General features: G+C 39.3%; 1 protein-coding gene across 1 annotated transcript in view; it reads left to right on the forward strand.

Moving 5' to 3' along the window:
• Nucleotides 1–1,403: 1,403 nt before the first annotated feature.
• DOPEY1 (dopey family member 1) overlaps nucleotides 1,404–15,468 on the forward strand; it is a gene marked incomplete at its 3' end in the record, with an annotated part of 44,049 nt that continues 29,984 nt past the window's right edge. Inside the window, exons 1-7 of the mRNA XM_010144994.1 lie at nucleotides 1,404–1,597; nucleotides 2,815–2,996; nucleotides 7,807–7,977; nucleotides 9,572–9,761; nucleotides 10,337–10,435; nucleotides 11,534–11,633; nucleotides 14,202–14,311. Coding sequence (XP_010143296.1) covers nucleotides 1,460–1,597; nucleotides 2,815–2,996; nucleotides 7,807–7,977; nucleotides 9,572–9,761; nucleotides 10,337–10,435; nucleotides 11,534–11,633; nucleotides 14,202–14,311 — 990 coding nt within the window. The remainder of the gene's footprint in view (nucleotides 1,598–2,814; nucleotides 2,997–7,806; nucleotides 7,978–9,571; nucleotides 9,762–10,336; nucleotides 10,436–11,533; nucleotides 11,634–14,201; nucleotides 14,312–15,468) is intronic.

Consider the following 15,468-nt stretch of genomic DNA (forward strand, 5'->3'; position numbering starts at 1 on the left):
CTTCCGATTGGTCTAAAAACACTTTAAAACACTTAAAAATGCTTAAACACTTAAACTTCTTCCTGAGTGGAATTTAAAGATGAGTGGTTTTTATTATCTCCATCAATTGTAAAACCACCAGAAATCAGAATGTCACTTTTTATTTCTGATAGTTTTTCTGTTCTATTATTTCATAGGCATTTTTCATTTCAAAATTTTGTCAAGTTGCTGCTCACTGGGTGTAGGGGCCAATGAGGCGTGTTCTGCAGTTGTTTTGGAAGGGCTCACTGAAGCTGCTGGTTTCAGTGTTGACTCTATTTATCATACCTGGTAGACAATCTGACGAATACAGCTTCTTTATACCTTCTTTGTGTGGTTTGTTTGGGTTTGGTTTTTTTTCTGGTCTACGGGGCTTCATCCTGCCCTTCTGCCCACAATTTTCTTCACATTTTTGTTCAATCAAGACAGAAGAAAGCAGTATCTGCAGAGTGTGAAGTCTCTTCTGAGGCTGAGTGTCAGAGAAAAATCTCCAAAGACTCCAGTTAAAAGGGCACAAAGGCTGTGTTTTTCACAGCTGTGCTACAGTAGGATTTCCCATTATGAGCTGTAGTAGCTTGGGATTAAAGCAGCTTTAAAACTACATTTCTTTTTAATAGTGATTGCATTTCATGAAATAAATAGCACATGGCCTATAAAAGTATGAGGTGGTGTTTCGGGGACTTGAATATCCTAATTACTCGGTGTAGACTACCACATGATGAAAATATGTAGAGCAAATTGCAAAAGCTGCTAATTGCAGAAGACTAGCAAACATACTTTTGTTGTGCATGGATGACGATAATACAAAAACAAAGTAGAGTTGCATCGCAGAATTAGAATAGCAGGTCTTGTAAATGGAAGTGTTGATGCATGGAAGTACTCTTGAATAGTGGGTGACTATTGCATGTGTCCTTCATTCTTGTCTTCTGCCTGGAAGTGATTCAGAAAGACTGGTCTTCTCTTCTCAGAAGGGCTGATTTGTGGAAAGGTGGTTTTTTCTGGTGATGGACCCAGAGGAAGAAAAACAGAAAACAAAAACTCCCTTTGCTGTATTGTTTAGAATAAACAGGGGTTTTGGGAGAAGGGACAGGACGTTAATTTTCTAGGGTGTTTTGGGTTTGTGGAGTTGTCTGTTTGTTTGTGGTGTGTGGTTTTTTGTTTTGTTTTTTTTTTTTTTTAAAACAGGACTTGATTACGAATGTACTGTTTTGGATGCTTTTAATATTTGTGTGCAATATGTTAACTTTTGTTTAAGGTTTGCTGTAAACTGGTTTCAGACTGATCTTTTCCTTTGAGGAAAATGTAGTGCCCTTTATAGAAAATAGTTTTGATAATATGTCTCTGGAAACAATGGTTTCAGGGTTTTTATTTTTTTTATTTCAAGCAGGTAATGTCTGTACATGAATTGCAAGCTAGTTTCTAGTGGGGATACCGTGGGAGGATGAACACGGAGGAGCTGGAGCTACTGACTGATTCCAAGTACAGAAACTATGTAGCAGCTGTTGACAAAGCACTGAAGAACTTTGAATATTCCAGTGAATGGGCAGATTTAATATCAGCACTTGGAAAGCTAAACAAGGTATGCCTGGCAGGTGCTCTTGGAAAAGATTCGGGAACTGGCAAAGGGTAAAAATACAGAGGTGCAACGTTCTAGCAGTCTACGGTTCTTGCGGGTATTTTAGTAGTCTGAGCCAAATGTTGGGTGTGTGCGGGGAGCAAACAAATGACTTACAGTTGAACCCTTTGTAATTGTAAGTAAAGGGAAAAGTTATTTACTTTTCTAGTGGAAATAAATGCTACATCTTTTTCTGTTACTAACATTTTCTTCTAATGTCATTCAATGTTACTGAAATAGTGTGAAAAATAGTAGCCAGTATAAATATTGGCAATATTTCTATGAAGCATTCATTGACCAGAGAACGTTATTGTTTTGATTCGTTTTAACAGTTAAGAAGTTGAAGGTGTAGTATCATCGAGATCTCTAGTAGCAGTTTACAAATGAGTACAGGTCAAGATACTCATAAAAATCTTGTTCTGATCAGTCCTGTGTGTTTCTAGGGGTCTTCAGTCAGGGTCATAGATTTCCCTTTACATATGCACATTTTACCAACATGAAGGTTTGCAGAATTTGGCATAGAAAATCACAGGTCTGAAGCATTTACATTCTACCCATTGAACTTTGTGGAAAATCAAGAATGACACTATAGTTGTCAATGCCAATGGCATAATTTCTTTGAGTAAACTCCTGTTTCTGTCATTTATTTGATTGCAACAGTTCTTGCTGCACATGTATACAAAGTGAAGGCTATGGTATTGGGAAAGAAGAATCTGAAGATGTAATTGCAACTCTATGTTCCAGTCCTGAAATGATTCTAGTATTTCAGGCAGTAGAGTTTCATATGTTGTCTCCCTCTATGACAGGTTCTTCAAGTTATGCCAAAATTAGCACTCACAGTTTAATAGTCCTTTTTGAGCTACTGGAAATAATTTTTAACAAATGGAGATAGTAATTTTTGTCCTCAAAAGGATGAGTAAAAAGAAACGGACAAGCTGTAAGTAAGGAGCCCATTGCAAGTGTAGTTTTAAATGGCTTTGAAATTCCATCTACAGCAAGCGTACAGTGAAAGGCATTGCAAAGAAAAAGCTCTACCGAACATCTTAACAGGTTGTTTCTTTCTTTTTTTTTTTTCCCTTGAGTTGTGACTTACTGACCAAGTTCAGGAACTGAGTTATAAAATGTGCATTTGATGATTAACTTGTTTTGTGCTGTTTTTTTTCCATGTGTTGATTTATCAGGTGCTACAGAACAATGCAAAGTACCAGGTAGTACCAAAAAAGCTGACTATAGGCAAGCGCTTAGCACAATGCCTTCATCCAGCTTTGCCGGGAGGGGTTCATCGGAAGGCACTTGAAACATATGAGATCATTTTCAAAATCATTGGACCCAAGCGATTGGCCAAAGATCTTTTCCTCTACAGGTACAGTAATTTAAACAGTAAAACAGTAAATAATTAAAGCATAGTTGAGGAGCTTTTGGTTTCCTGCATTTTATATTTATAATATTGCTTTGTTATATAGCAAGAATCAGTCAGTTTCTTTCCCTCATGTTAGTAGTGCTTGTGTGGTACTCTTCTGCTGAATATTGTGTATCAGAAGATAATCAAATCACCTAAACTTTTGCTAGGAACCAACTTTGTGCTAGAAAACCTGGAGTTTATTATTTCTTCATTGAAATAAACAAAGTTTTATGCATGTATGTGCAGTACGAAAAGTAACTGAAGTGTTAGCACTTCTTTCAATGTGCTCACATTAGTTTTTTCCTTTGTAATTTAAGTGGTATTGGAAAAGGAGTGAGAAAGTCTACACAAATTTTCCTTGGTCCTGTTGGGATGCTAATAATCTGTTCATGGCTTTTGTTCGAGAGCCATTGTAGACCCAGAACCTGCCAGGAGGGTTGGCTCACTGTCCTCCCTGGGGGTGCAAGTTTTTTGTCTTTTTGTTTAGATCAATCAAGCCCTGCGGCAGGGCTGAAGGTACAGTCCTAGCAGGAGTGGATTTGCACCCAGCTGAATGGCTTGTTTTATCTTGTTCTGAGTTTTTGTCGTAATGACTGTACTCAAACTTGGAGGTCAGCTGTAGTTATATCACATGTAAGTTGGCTTGTAGTTATATCACATGTAACGTGCTTCCAAGGCTAAAGCTTTATGCCATAAGGCATTTCAATCTGGGTCAAATCGTGGTCTAGATTCTGGCCTGTGTGTACCGGTATGGATTTGACGGACTTGCTGGGGGGCTCAGGTGGCTTCCCAGAGGTTGTTCCAACCCAGCCCATGCAGTGCCCATAATTCACTGATGCCTGGACAAGTTCGCTCCAGGTAGATACGTGAATTTGCTCCCTTGGTGGTCACGCTGCAGTTGCAGCAACATTCATAGCACAGGTCATTTGTGTATGATCTTGGGTGTTTGATACTATATTTTTAGACTCTCTGGAAGGCCATGAATGAGAGGGGTTGACCTGGCTGGATTGATGGGAGCTAGCATTGCTAGCATTGCCTTTATACACCTCTCCCATACATCTCTTGCACACATGCTGCCTTTTGCTCGAAGGTTGCCAGATCTGAGAATCCTGAAGTCTTAATGATAAAAGTCTCTCCTCTCTCCTGTGGGTCTATGCCTCCAGTCCAGTAAGTAACTCGGGTAGTTAATCAGTTACCTGGGGTGGTAGTTAGAAATACTCCAGGTCCCCAATACCCTTCTGCCTCTCCCTCACTCAGTAAGACCTGATCTTCGCTCTTGAGGGCGACCAGCTATGCGTATTCTGTTTCCAATTCCTCTGGGTGCCTGGAATATTTTTTCCTGCAATTTAGCTACCTTGGCTGGGGAGCAGGGGATGGTAGTGTGGGCTTCTCCATCCCTGCCCCCACCCCCATCAGCAATTTAATTCTCAATTAATGGCCAAACTTTTATTGGTTCTGGTATAGGGTCAAGGTTTTCCTCTAGGTCACTATCATACTGAATGTCTCCATCTCCATCAGGATCCTCACAGTGTATCGATTTATAGATGTCCTGGACCACATTAGAGAATGCTCTGCCTCAGATTCAGTCAAGTAGTTTATCTAACCTTCCCTGCAGCTGTTCCTCTTGTTGCTCAGCCACAGCCAGTAGTTTTTCTAGTTGCTTGTTTTTACCTAAAAATTCATGTACTCGTCTTTCCATTTTCCCATGTCTCCTTCTCAAAAGCCAGTGATGCTTTTAAGTTCCTCATTCTTCAACTTCAGAGCTGTATATTCTACATCTGAAGTCTTTTCATGGAGTTGGGGCATTTTGATTTCTTTTTGTGTATATGATAAACATTCCTCCGGGACTCCTGTTCTTGGCAGGCCCCGGCCGCCCCGTGCCTGTGATGTCCAGAGGTAGAGCAGCGACTCTTTCATGGGCACCCCCTTGTCGTGGGGAAGGAGCTTGCGTGCCCTTGTGAGGTTGAGAGCTGTGCTGGTGGTGGCATATGCCTCCGGTAGGGTCTCCCAAGCCAGACAGGTCTCAACTGAAGGGTCAGACAAAGTGTGTCCACGGGCAGGATGGGCTCACTAGCCTTTGGGCAACCATCCTGGGAGAAGGACAACTCTGACTCCAAACCCGGGCAGATGGAGCTCGTTTAGCCCTGTAAGGCTCATCCATCATCTAAGAGAAGGATACTCTAAACAAACCTACAACCCAAGGACTTTGCTGTCACCGTCCAAGCTTGCTAGGCCCTGGCAGATGATCCTCAGGTGTAAAGGGTGGCGCCAGTTCCGTGCACGCTGCGCCTCACCTAAAAAATCCACTGCACAGGCCCGAAGGGTGCACTCATCGCTTGCAGTGAGCGTGGGAAAAGCCCTTCCCAGATCTTCGTTCGCGAAGCCAAGCCATCATGATGATCCGAAAACCAAACCCACGATGATGATGAAAAACAAGCCGCCAAGACGGCACAAATAACTCCTTTACCTTTTCCTTCTTTTACTTGCTGTTGACTCTTACACTGTTTTGTTTGCTCTACCACCTTGTCCTCATCTTTACAGAATTTCTGGGCCCATTCCATACCTGCTTGGGGTGGTGCTAAGTTATGTTCATGCAGTAGTTTATCCATGGCAGTCCTGTCTGTGACAGCAATTTAACGTTGCATTTAGTGAAGAGATCTGAGACTAGGCCCCACACCGGATGCATGAATAACCTGTTTGCTGTAGGTCTGTCTACTTTCCAGAAGAAGCAGGTCGGGCGCACAAATAGTACCGTTTGTTTCTATGCAGCATATACAGATTGTTTAGGATTGCCCTCGATAAATGCACAAACTACAGTATAGCTATGTAGCTCTTGCAGTCACAAGCTTAATCTCCCAGGAGGCACTTGTAATGGTGAGCTTGCACATCTTGCCAAAAGGCGTCCCTTCTGGGGGGCGAGAGAGGACAAACCCATTGATCTCTCCTTACAGTTTGGTGCCAAAAGTCTTGTCCCCAGTTAGGTACGCAATTGGGGTAATAGTTATACCCAATTAGCACCAAGTGTGTGGGTGGACTGTGGTCAAACTGCTGTTCCTTTGGCAGTGATAACTTCTGAGTAGTGGCACAAAACACCTCTTGGTACAACCTCAGAGGTGAACGAGAGAACAGGACTGTGTGGCTTCCACCTCACTTCACGTTCCTCCCCGGTGCCATGGAAATACACACTGCTGGATCTTATCCAGCCTTTATTCTGCTTTGACCGCCAGACATTCATCAGCAATACTGAGCTTTGTAATTTTCCACCGTTTTGTGCTTCCAATAGGTGCATATTAATGCTTGGAAATAAATTGTATGCCTTAACATCAGCTATTCTGTCTTGCATTGTCAAGATGTTTATATATAGTTACACTTGGTGAGGGGGGGAGAGGCGTGCCTCCGTTTTGTGTTTTCACTTGTTTTTAAATGTTCTGTAAGCTCATAGCTCATGGGTTTTGCTTGTGCAGTGATTCAGTAGCCGAAATACCAAGTAAGTTCAAGGGCAGTGGAAAATGCTGCCTTGTGTAATGTAACTAAAAGCTGTTGTTACTGATGCTTGGGAGAAGACTTGACATTCACATTAAGGCATTATCAAAGATTCCAGTATTTTTCATGCAAGCAGAATGGCACTGTCTGAACATCAAATCTTGGAGGATGACTAGCAGTCTTACAAAGACAGACTGTGGGGTAGTGTGTAGGTTATTGAACAATAGGACAGTTCCTGCAGAAAAAAAACAATTGACAATGACAAAGCAGTAGTTCTTCTAGCTAGAAAATGGCAAAAATAATCTTTATAAACATTTTCATACTTTGGAAAGATTTTTTTTTTTTTTCCCCTGTAGCATCGTATCCACAAAGAAGATTTTTTTTTTTTTTAAATAGTGTATTTGTAGGTGTATACTTTAAGACCCTTGTCTCAAGCTTAGCTTTTTTTATTCTTCTTTCATTTTCTTCTTCATATGTCAGGAGTCTTCTAACCTGCTCCTCAGTGACTTTGAAAGTTGCAGTTGTATTCACGTGCCTTTGATAACTGGTGCTGTTTGTAATAATTTATGATATTTAGTAGGAATAGCAAACATGTTTTTAGTATGTAGGTGACTTCCCCTGAGCTGATCACATTTGTAACTTTCATAAACACACACACACTCTCTTAGGTTCATATTAAACTCAAAACATACTTTCAATGTTTTTAATCCTTTAAATGCTACATCATGAACAGAGGATTTATTGTTAGTCTGAGAATCTGTTTTTAAACTGAATTTCTGAAGTAAATATGTACTTTGATTTCACTTAACAGTATAAATTTTAAACTTATCTTTAGATTACATGGTGAAGTAAAACATAATTAGTTTTCGTGTTCTTACAGAAAGATATTTCTATAAATTTCCTCAAATGTTCTCATCCATTTTTAGTTTTTTTCATAAGTGCAAAACCAATGTATTTTTAAATACATTTTCCATTGTGACTTAGTTCTGCATGGGAAAAGTTAACATTTTGTTTTGCAAAGGTGCTTCTGCTTTATAATTATTTTACTGATGAAAGACAGAGTCATCTCCGGGCCTTCAGCAGTTGCTGCACAGTACTAATAAAGCCCCTAATACTGTTCTGGACATGCTAATCTGTCAGTGTGGAAGGCAATCATGTCGTATGATGGTCTATGTCTGTGCAAAATTCTAAGATGATAAACTGATATGCCTGTAACAGTCTTAAGATATACATGCAGTTGTCTTACGTGAGAAGCTTCCTAAAAATATATGTGTTTTATTCTTCACAGTTCTGGACTATTTCCACTCCTTGCCAATGCCGCTATGTCTGTCAAGCCAACGTTATTGAGCCTGTATGAGATTTATTACCTCCCTTTGGGGAAGACATTGAAACCAGGACTGCAAGGACTGTTAACTGGGATTCTGCCTGGGTTAGAGGAGGGGTCAGAGTATTACGAAAGGTAAGGATAGGTATGTTAATAAAGGGATATGCTTGATCTGTTGTTTTTTTTTTTTTCCTGCAACTTCTCATTAAATACTTTGTGTAGGATTTTTTCTAAAAGATAGGTGGTATTTAATTTCACCCTGTAGTATTAATTACAATGGCATAGTATGGAAGAAGAATCTTAACATCAATTATAACAAATTAATTGTTAGTTGTTCCTGTTTTTCAAAGGGAATTGATATTAAGTAGACTTAGTGTTATATTTTGGTCTCTTCTTCCAAGTAACAAGCGATAGACAGGAAGAAATGGCCTCAGGATGCGCCAGGAGAGGTTTAGATTGGATGTTAGGAAAAATGTCTTCACTGAGAGGGTTCTTATGCAGTGGAACAGGCTGCCCAGGAAAGTGGTGGAGTCACCATCCCTGGAGGTATTTAAAGGGTGCATGGATGTGGTGCTGAGGAACATGGCTAGCAGTGACTTGGCAGTGCTGGGTGAACAGTCAGACTCAATAATCTTAAGGGTTTTTTCCAACCTAAATGATTCTATGATTCTTGTTATGGATTGAGATGTGTTACATGCTGCTTGTTTCTTTTCCGTGGGTTTCCTCTAAGGTAGTACTGCCATAACATTCCTGGTCCAAAATACCTATCTTAACTCAATTTAAGAAAACAAACAAAGCTTCTATCATTAAGATTTACTCATTATGATACCTAAATTGTCATTAAACCACCTATGTAAGAGACAGCAATGATCCACCTGTCTTTATAGGTTATTACTCTATTTCTAGCAGAGTGGCCTGGCAGGTAATAGCTCACTTACCTAGCAAGTCTACATCCCAGTTGCGTGATCTTCACTGTGGAGTTTGGGATGCTGGGCTAGAATCTTAACATATTAAAGGATGAGGTTACACTCCACAGCTTTGTGTTCTTGGAGTTTGTTCACATGCTTATGTATTCTTGATACTTTCAACTTCAGCATCTAGAATTTTCATGACTTGTATGGAAAGAGCAATTTAACATCGTGTTTTGCTGTTTCTGCGTAGGTAGATACGCACAGTGTAGCTGGCATCACTACAGCAGGGAACAAGGACTGCTCAGCTTGTCTCCTGGGGCCTGCCATAGGTGTAGTGATGCTGTCATATGAGTGGGGAGAAGAGGACAGGGGAAGGGATTGCTTATGCTCAAATAATTGTCATATTTTTATGCCCTGTTATTGCCTAAAGTGCTCAGTACACAGAATGAGAGGGCAGAAGCTGTTTGCTTGATTTTATTCAGAAGCTGTGCTTTCCTGCCGTCTCTCTGAAACCTCTGTAGCAACAGCTGGCTTTAAGTAGCAGATGAGGGGGTTATCTGGCGCTTTGAACATAAGGAGTGCATAAGGAGAAGCTATGGGCCAGCAGAAGCTTTTGCAAGCCAGGCTGGCCCACAGGCTTGCTAGTTAGATCACTATGTTCAGGCTGCGTTATAACATTCAGTGTATAACTGGGGCTTCTCTTGGCCTCCCAAAAGAAAGCTTTGACCTTCCTGTAACAATTTATTGTCAGATTTATTAAAACTGGGGGCAGGGACTGTGATACCCGCCCTAATTCAGCTGACTTGATTTCACTGCAGAACGAACACACTGTTGGAGAAGGTTGCCTCAGCTGTGGATCAGTCGGCATTCTACAGTGCTCTCTGGGGTAGCCTTCTCACAAGCCCTGCAGTTCGCTTGCCTGGGATCACCTATGTCCTCTCCCATTTGAACAGGAAGCTTTCAATGGAAGATCAACTCTACATAATTGGCAGTGATATTGAATTGATGGTAGTGTGTTTTTGGAACAATGGAGACATTGGTGTTACTTATTTATATAATAATATACTTCGGGGGGGGCTTAGATGTCTTCTCTTCCTTTGAACATAGTCTTTGAAGAGATTAAAGTACATGTTTATTTATTACAGCTGTAGTTAAGCTGCTTTTTTTGTGCATGATAAACGTGTTGGAAATCTGAGTTAATATTTCAAAACTGCTTATTTTTTGTATAAAACATTCCGTTCATGACACACCTCAGTTAAAAGTGGTTGTGTTTTCTTGTACTTTTTGAAAAATAGAGAGTATTATTTTGTCTTTTAAACTTGAGGTATTTGGTAATATAAAAAATCAAAACATCAATGTTTGTATAGTTCAGGGAGTCTGTGCTGATTATATGTTTCGTTAATGGCGAAATGGCTTGTTTTCCTGTTTTATATTGTTTCGTTACTCAAAATTTCAAAATCATTTCATTTTGAACATATCACTTTTTATAAACAACTGTTCTTATTTTGTGAGTGTTCTCTTGCATCTACCTTCTTAAAATACTACAGTAAATAATAATTTTTGGGGGTCTGCCATTACTTCAGGTGGAAGCAGTGAGCACATCAGTGCAAGATACCAGTGTTTTAGTACAGAGGAGCACACTGGACCTTATCCTTTTTTGTTTTCCTTTCCACATGAGCCAGGTAAGTTACTAACATGAGAGATGAATTGACAAACTCTTAAATGTACTCCACTTCTTAAGTCAGTAGCAGTATTTAGTCAGTCTTTGTTAATGGTTTTCTCCAGGCTTGAACTGGAGTCATATGTAAGAGTTTCTCCAATAGGTTTGGCTGTCCTGATGTAGTGATCTCTGCCCTTCTGCTTTTTAACTTGATGGGTTAACTTTGAAGTTAGCTTTAACTTCTGTGTGTGCAAACCCAATATAAATTATAATGTTTAGTCTATACAAAAACTTCTATTTTGTTCTAATTCGATGAGAAACATTCATGTCCAAGTTTCCACTTCTCAGTGCTCAAAAGCAGCAAAAATTAACGCTCTTAGTGTGACTGATTCAGAACACTAGAGGATTGAAAATTATTGTTGGTCTTGGGTGAGCAGTTAGCCCTAGTTGTAGTGAGAGAGAGAACTTACAAATCCTAGGTAACTTTTTGGACTGCATTTATTGTTAGTCTCTTTCTGTTTTGAAATGTTCTGTGATTTACTTTACTCCTGGAGGAAAACTTCCACAAAGTTGATTCCCGCTGTGTTAGAAATCATGGAAAACCTGCACTTTCCTGTAAAAAGAACTGTGTTCTTGCTTGTGGAAGTGGTTCATTCATGTTTATTAGTTACTACAGGAATATTTAGAGTGTCTCTGTTTAGATGCTAGAATGGTGAAATTATCAATACACCATTTTTTATATATTAAGACTTACACAAACAATTACAGTACTAAGAGATTTACAGGCATTTAAAATTCTTCTGTGTGTTTCTTTTTGTTTTGTTTTTTTTTTTTCCCCACACTGGATTTTAGTTTAATTTGCTTCCAAGGCTTTTACCTAATAAACAAAATGAAATGTCTTGTAACAAAAATGAGTTGTTAATGGAGTCAAGTATTTTGCTGGTCATAAAGGATGCATACTATTACAAAGTGTCTGTTCCAAATAATAATCATACTTTGGTTTCCTAAGAGCAAGATTATGGTTTCTTGTACTGTTCTGAATTCAGAAATTAGTGCGCTCTAGCATAGAAAAAGTGTTCCTTTGCATGGTTACATCTAATCGTGTTTCTAACTTCTTCAGGCAACACGTCCAGACATGATCAGAATTTTGTCAGCAGCCCTTCATGTAGTACTGCGCAGGGATATGTCACTCAACCGAAGGCTTTATGCATGGCTTCTAGGTAAGTTAGTGAACAATGTAATTAAAGACAAAAAGCAGAGGAAGGATCCTGTGTTCCTTAGCAGTATTTTGCCATACTGCAGACATAGATTCTTGGAAAAATGAAATAGTAAATTTGTATCATAAGGAAGAAATGCACTGTTTCTTTCCACGGTCATGAAAGATGAAGGATGTCATGCTGTAACTCCTTCCCTTTATATGAATTATTGGTACATTTCCGTATAGCAGCAGTTATGGGCCACATTCAGGGGTAGAGCTTGGTGCGCTAGGCCTGCACAAGCAGACACTGAGAGGCAACTCTTGTCTCCCCAAAAACAAAATGGAAAAAAGGGAACAGGTGTATAGTGTAGAAGGCAGTTGGAATGCAACAACATAGAAGTGATGTAGATAAAAGAATGCTGAAAAATCTTGATGTTATGTTGATGGAGGCCTGAATATGCAAACTTTAAGTTTCATTAGGTATTGACATGGTTGAATTAACAAATCAATCACATTCTCCTTGCAACTAGAACATTATTTCAACACCTTTCTGGGATAAAAGTCTATCAAGGACAGGATGCACCTTTTACACCTACCGAATGGTAGATTATCCATACAATATGCATTTAATTCTTTTTATATGAAACCAGCATGGAATCAGAAGAGGGTGGCAGAGAATAATAGGTATTTAGAAGACTCAGACAATTTAGGGAATATTTGGAAAACTAGCCATCAGAATATTTCAGAAAATACTCTTACACGGCCTTGTTATTTTGACGAAATGAACCCCGTGGTCACATGAAACTGGCCTGTCACTCTTTAAAACCACTTTCAGCCCACTTTGAGAAAAGTCGGGGTCTCTGACATGGATGTTCCCAAGTGTGTCACAGAAACCAGAGACTGAACGGGGAGACATGGTTTCCCTACTTGAGTGGAAGACTGTCTTACGGTCTGCTGTTTCCTTTTTTGTGTGACTTCCCAGCTCGCCAGCAATTCTTAGGCTACCCAGATCCTTCCCCAGCAGTACTCGCATCTTTCCCAGATGAGTTAAGACATGGGAGGCAGGTAGCCTGTGGGTGATGGGGGAGCAGGGAAGCAGGTAGTCGAGGAACATGAGAGAGAACTGAAGTTACAAAGGGAGAGATGAAGTTAAGAACGGTGTTTTGCGTGAGAGGATTGGTTTTGTTGTTGTAGAAGTTGCAGGGATTTAGAACATAAGTGTGAAAAAATCTCAGCTGCTTTGGTTAATCATTTCTCAAGACACTGACTTGCAAATTACTCATCTTTTAAAGAAAGGCAGTGAGATGCACTGTCATGCTCCATACCCACATTTTTCAATTTAGGAGAAAAATAATTTCCAGGTTAAAAGCTGCTCTAATGTTTCATCTAAATTTGGTGGATTAGATATGCCTTTTTGCTGTCACTGAAAGAGATATTTTATGTGTTTAAAATATCGTTCTGCTTTTTTCAGTTGTGCAACCTTCTTCTAGAGCTATTTCATGAGCATAGTCTCCAGTGAAAGATAGTATAACTTAAGAAGATATTTTAGAGTGACTGCTCCTGGTCCTATTTTGTGAACATATTTGCTATATATTTGGACAGATCTTCTGGCAATCCAGCTTTCTTCCTTGTTTTTCATTTGACACTGTGCTGCTTTTATATTACTGTGATAATCTACTCCTAATATAAAACACTGGAGGAGGGCAGTCAGTCAGGTTGGAAGACTCTCTGAAGTCTGATGTTCTGTATGACATCATTTAAGTCTGATGTTAGCTATACCTTCCTACTGTTCATAGCTCTGTGTGGACTGTTAACATTCTCTAGGCATAAAAACCATGTTACGCCTCTTTAAACCCCCTGTTAGCTTAACCATGGTTAACAGTGGTTGTTGTAAGTTGCTGCTAAAGGGCATGCACCTTCTCAGACTTTCCTTCTATTTTTGTCACTTCAGGACAAAAACTGTAGAAAAGGCTGCAGTGGAGCAGTATGATATCTTGACTGACATCTTGTTTTTTTTTTTTAAATTTTTTTTTCTTAAGCCGGTTTTTCTGTAGAATAAAAAAATTTCTTGGTAAAAGAAAAGATACAAAATTACAAAACAAAGGTCTATCTCCTTCACATAATTTTTAATAACAAAATTGATTTTGTGTAATATGACTGATATTCTCTCCAAGTGCCTTAGTCATGTCAGCATGTTTTGGTGATTGTCCCTTTATATCTAAAATGCTGAATTTTGTGTTCTCAATAATATTAATATTGAAATATTTTTGTGGGATGGCATTTTTTAAAGATACTCTAGGACTACGTTGTGCAGTGTTTGTGAACATTGGTTTCTTTTGGACAAGAAGTAATTTGATTATATACGTTGCATAAAACTGGAGTTTGTAATTTGTGTGTAAACTGTTTGCATGAAAGTATCACTTAGTTTCCGATATTAAACTCTATAAAATCATCTTTCTCTTGCCAACATTACTTGGACTTCATCTTGGTAAGTTATCAATGCTAGTGTTGATTTCTAGTTTAAAGAAATTGACAAAATATTCTATTTAGAGACAGTTACTTATATGCCTTGTGTTTTGTTTGCTCGAAGGTTTTGATAACAATGGTGCCCTTATAGGACCCAGAAGTACAAGGCACAGCAATCCTGAGGAGCATGCCACTTACTATTTCAACACCTTCTCTAAGGAGATGTTAGTCCAGGTAGCTATACGATGTTTCCTTGTGGCATATATCTTCATAAATGGATGCTGATCAAAGTTGCTGGATCTTTATCTTTTAACTTGCCATCTCAATGTGACCATGTAATTTCTGTCTTCTTGTGGAATTCTCTCCTACTCTTTAAAACCTTCTTGGTGGAATAATGAAGACCTGAGATAATGTGCATCTGTACAATAACACTGTGATCAGGACAAATACTCGATTTCTCTCTCTCCTCTTCCACAATGAATGTAGCATACGTGGAAGATTATAAGCCCAGTGCACCGGAGCCTGTTCTTTTATAAAATGAAGTTGGAGAATTCTCCTCTTCTCCTGTGGTTGTGGAAACTCCTCTGTGCCTTGGGAACTGGAAAAATTTGATCAGATAGTGTTCAGAAGGTCCAAGTAAGAAGGGTCTTCCTCCCTTCTAGGCAAGGGCAATTTCTTTTCTGTTGTCCGTTGGCAGTAAGGAATAGTTCCACAAAGTGGCAGTCATGCTATATGACCCTTAATGCCTTGCTAAGTGAGCTGAGATCACCTGGCCTCAAGAACTGTGCTCCTTCTCTCACGGTTATTAAAGTATATATGTCTTTCAAGACGACTGTGAAGTCAGGAAGGCATTTTATCATTAAGGCAAGCTGGTAAGTTCAGGATTTTTCTGATATTCAGTCAGAATTGCAGTGCTACTTATGGGAATGAGAGTGGGGATTCTGGTATTCACAGCTGACACGAGCACAGTTTAGCTCCTCACAGCTTAAAGCTGATACCCAGCACAGAGCTAGCACTTTCAGTTTTATCTGAAGGTAATAAGATCTACTGATGAGAAAGAGATCCCAGAATTGCAGTGCAGCAAGGACCTCTTTGGCACGTTTTCACCCTTCTCTTGTCATGCTTCTACCTCCTTTGGTAGATGATTCAGAAATCATCAAGTGTAGAGGAGAGGCCTGAATGACATGCAGTTTCATATGTACTTCTGTATAAAATGTGGTGAGCTTCTAGCAACATTTAGCTATTTGTTAATAGGTTGTGGCCTTCCTTTTAAATCTGTCCAACTTTCTAGCTTAGTCAGTGTCATTAAAGCTTTTCTGTCCAAAAAGAATTAACAGCAGTGTAGAGCTGATATAGTCCATTTGATTATTTTTTTTTTTTTTTTTTTTTTT

This window comes from Buceros rhinoceros, unplaced genomic scaffold, assembly GCF_000710305.1.
Source record: "Buceros rhinoceros silvestris isolate BGI_N320 unplaced genomic scaffold, ASM71030v1 scaffold10831, whole genome shotgun sequence".
Classification (NCBI taxonomy): domain Eukaryota; kingdom Metazoa; phylum Chordata; class Aves; order Bucerotiformes; family Bucerotidae; genus Buceros; species Buceros rhinoceros.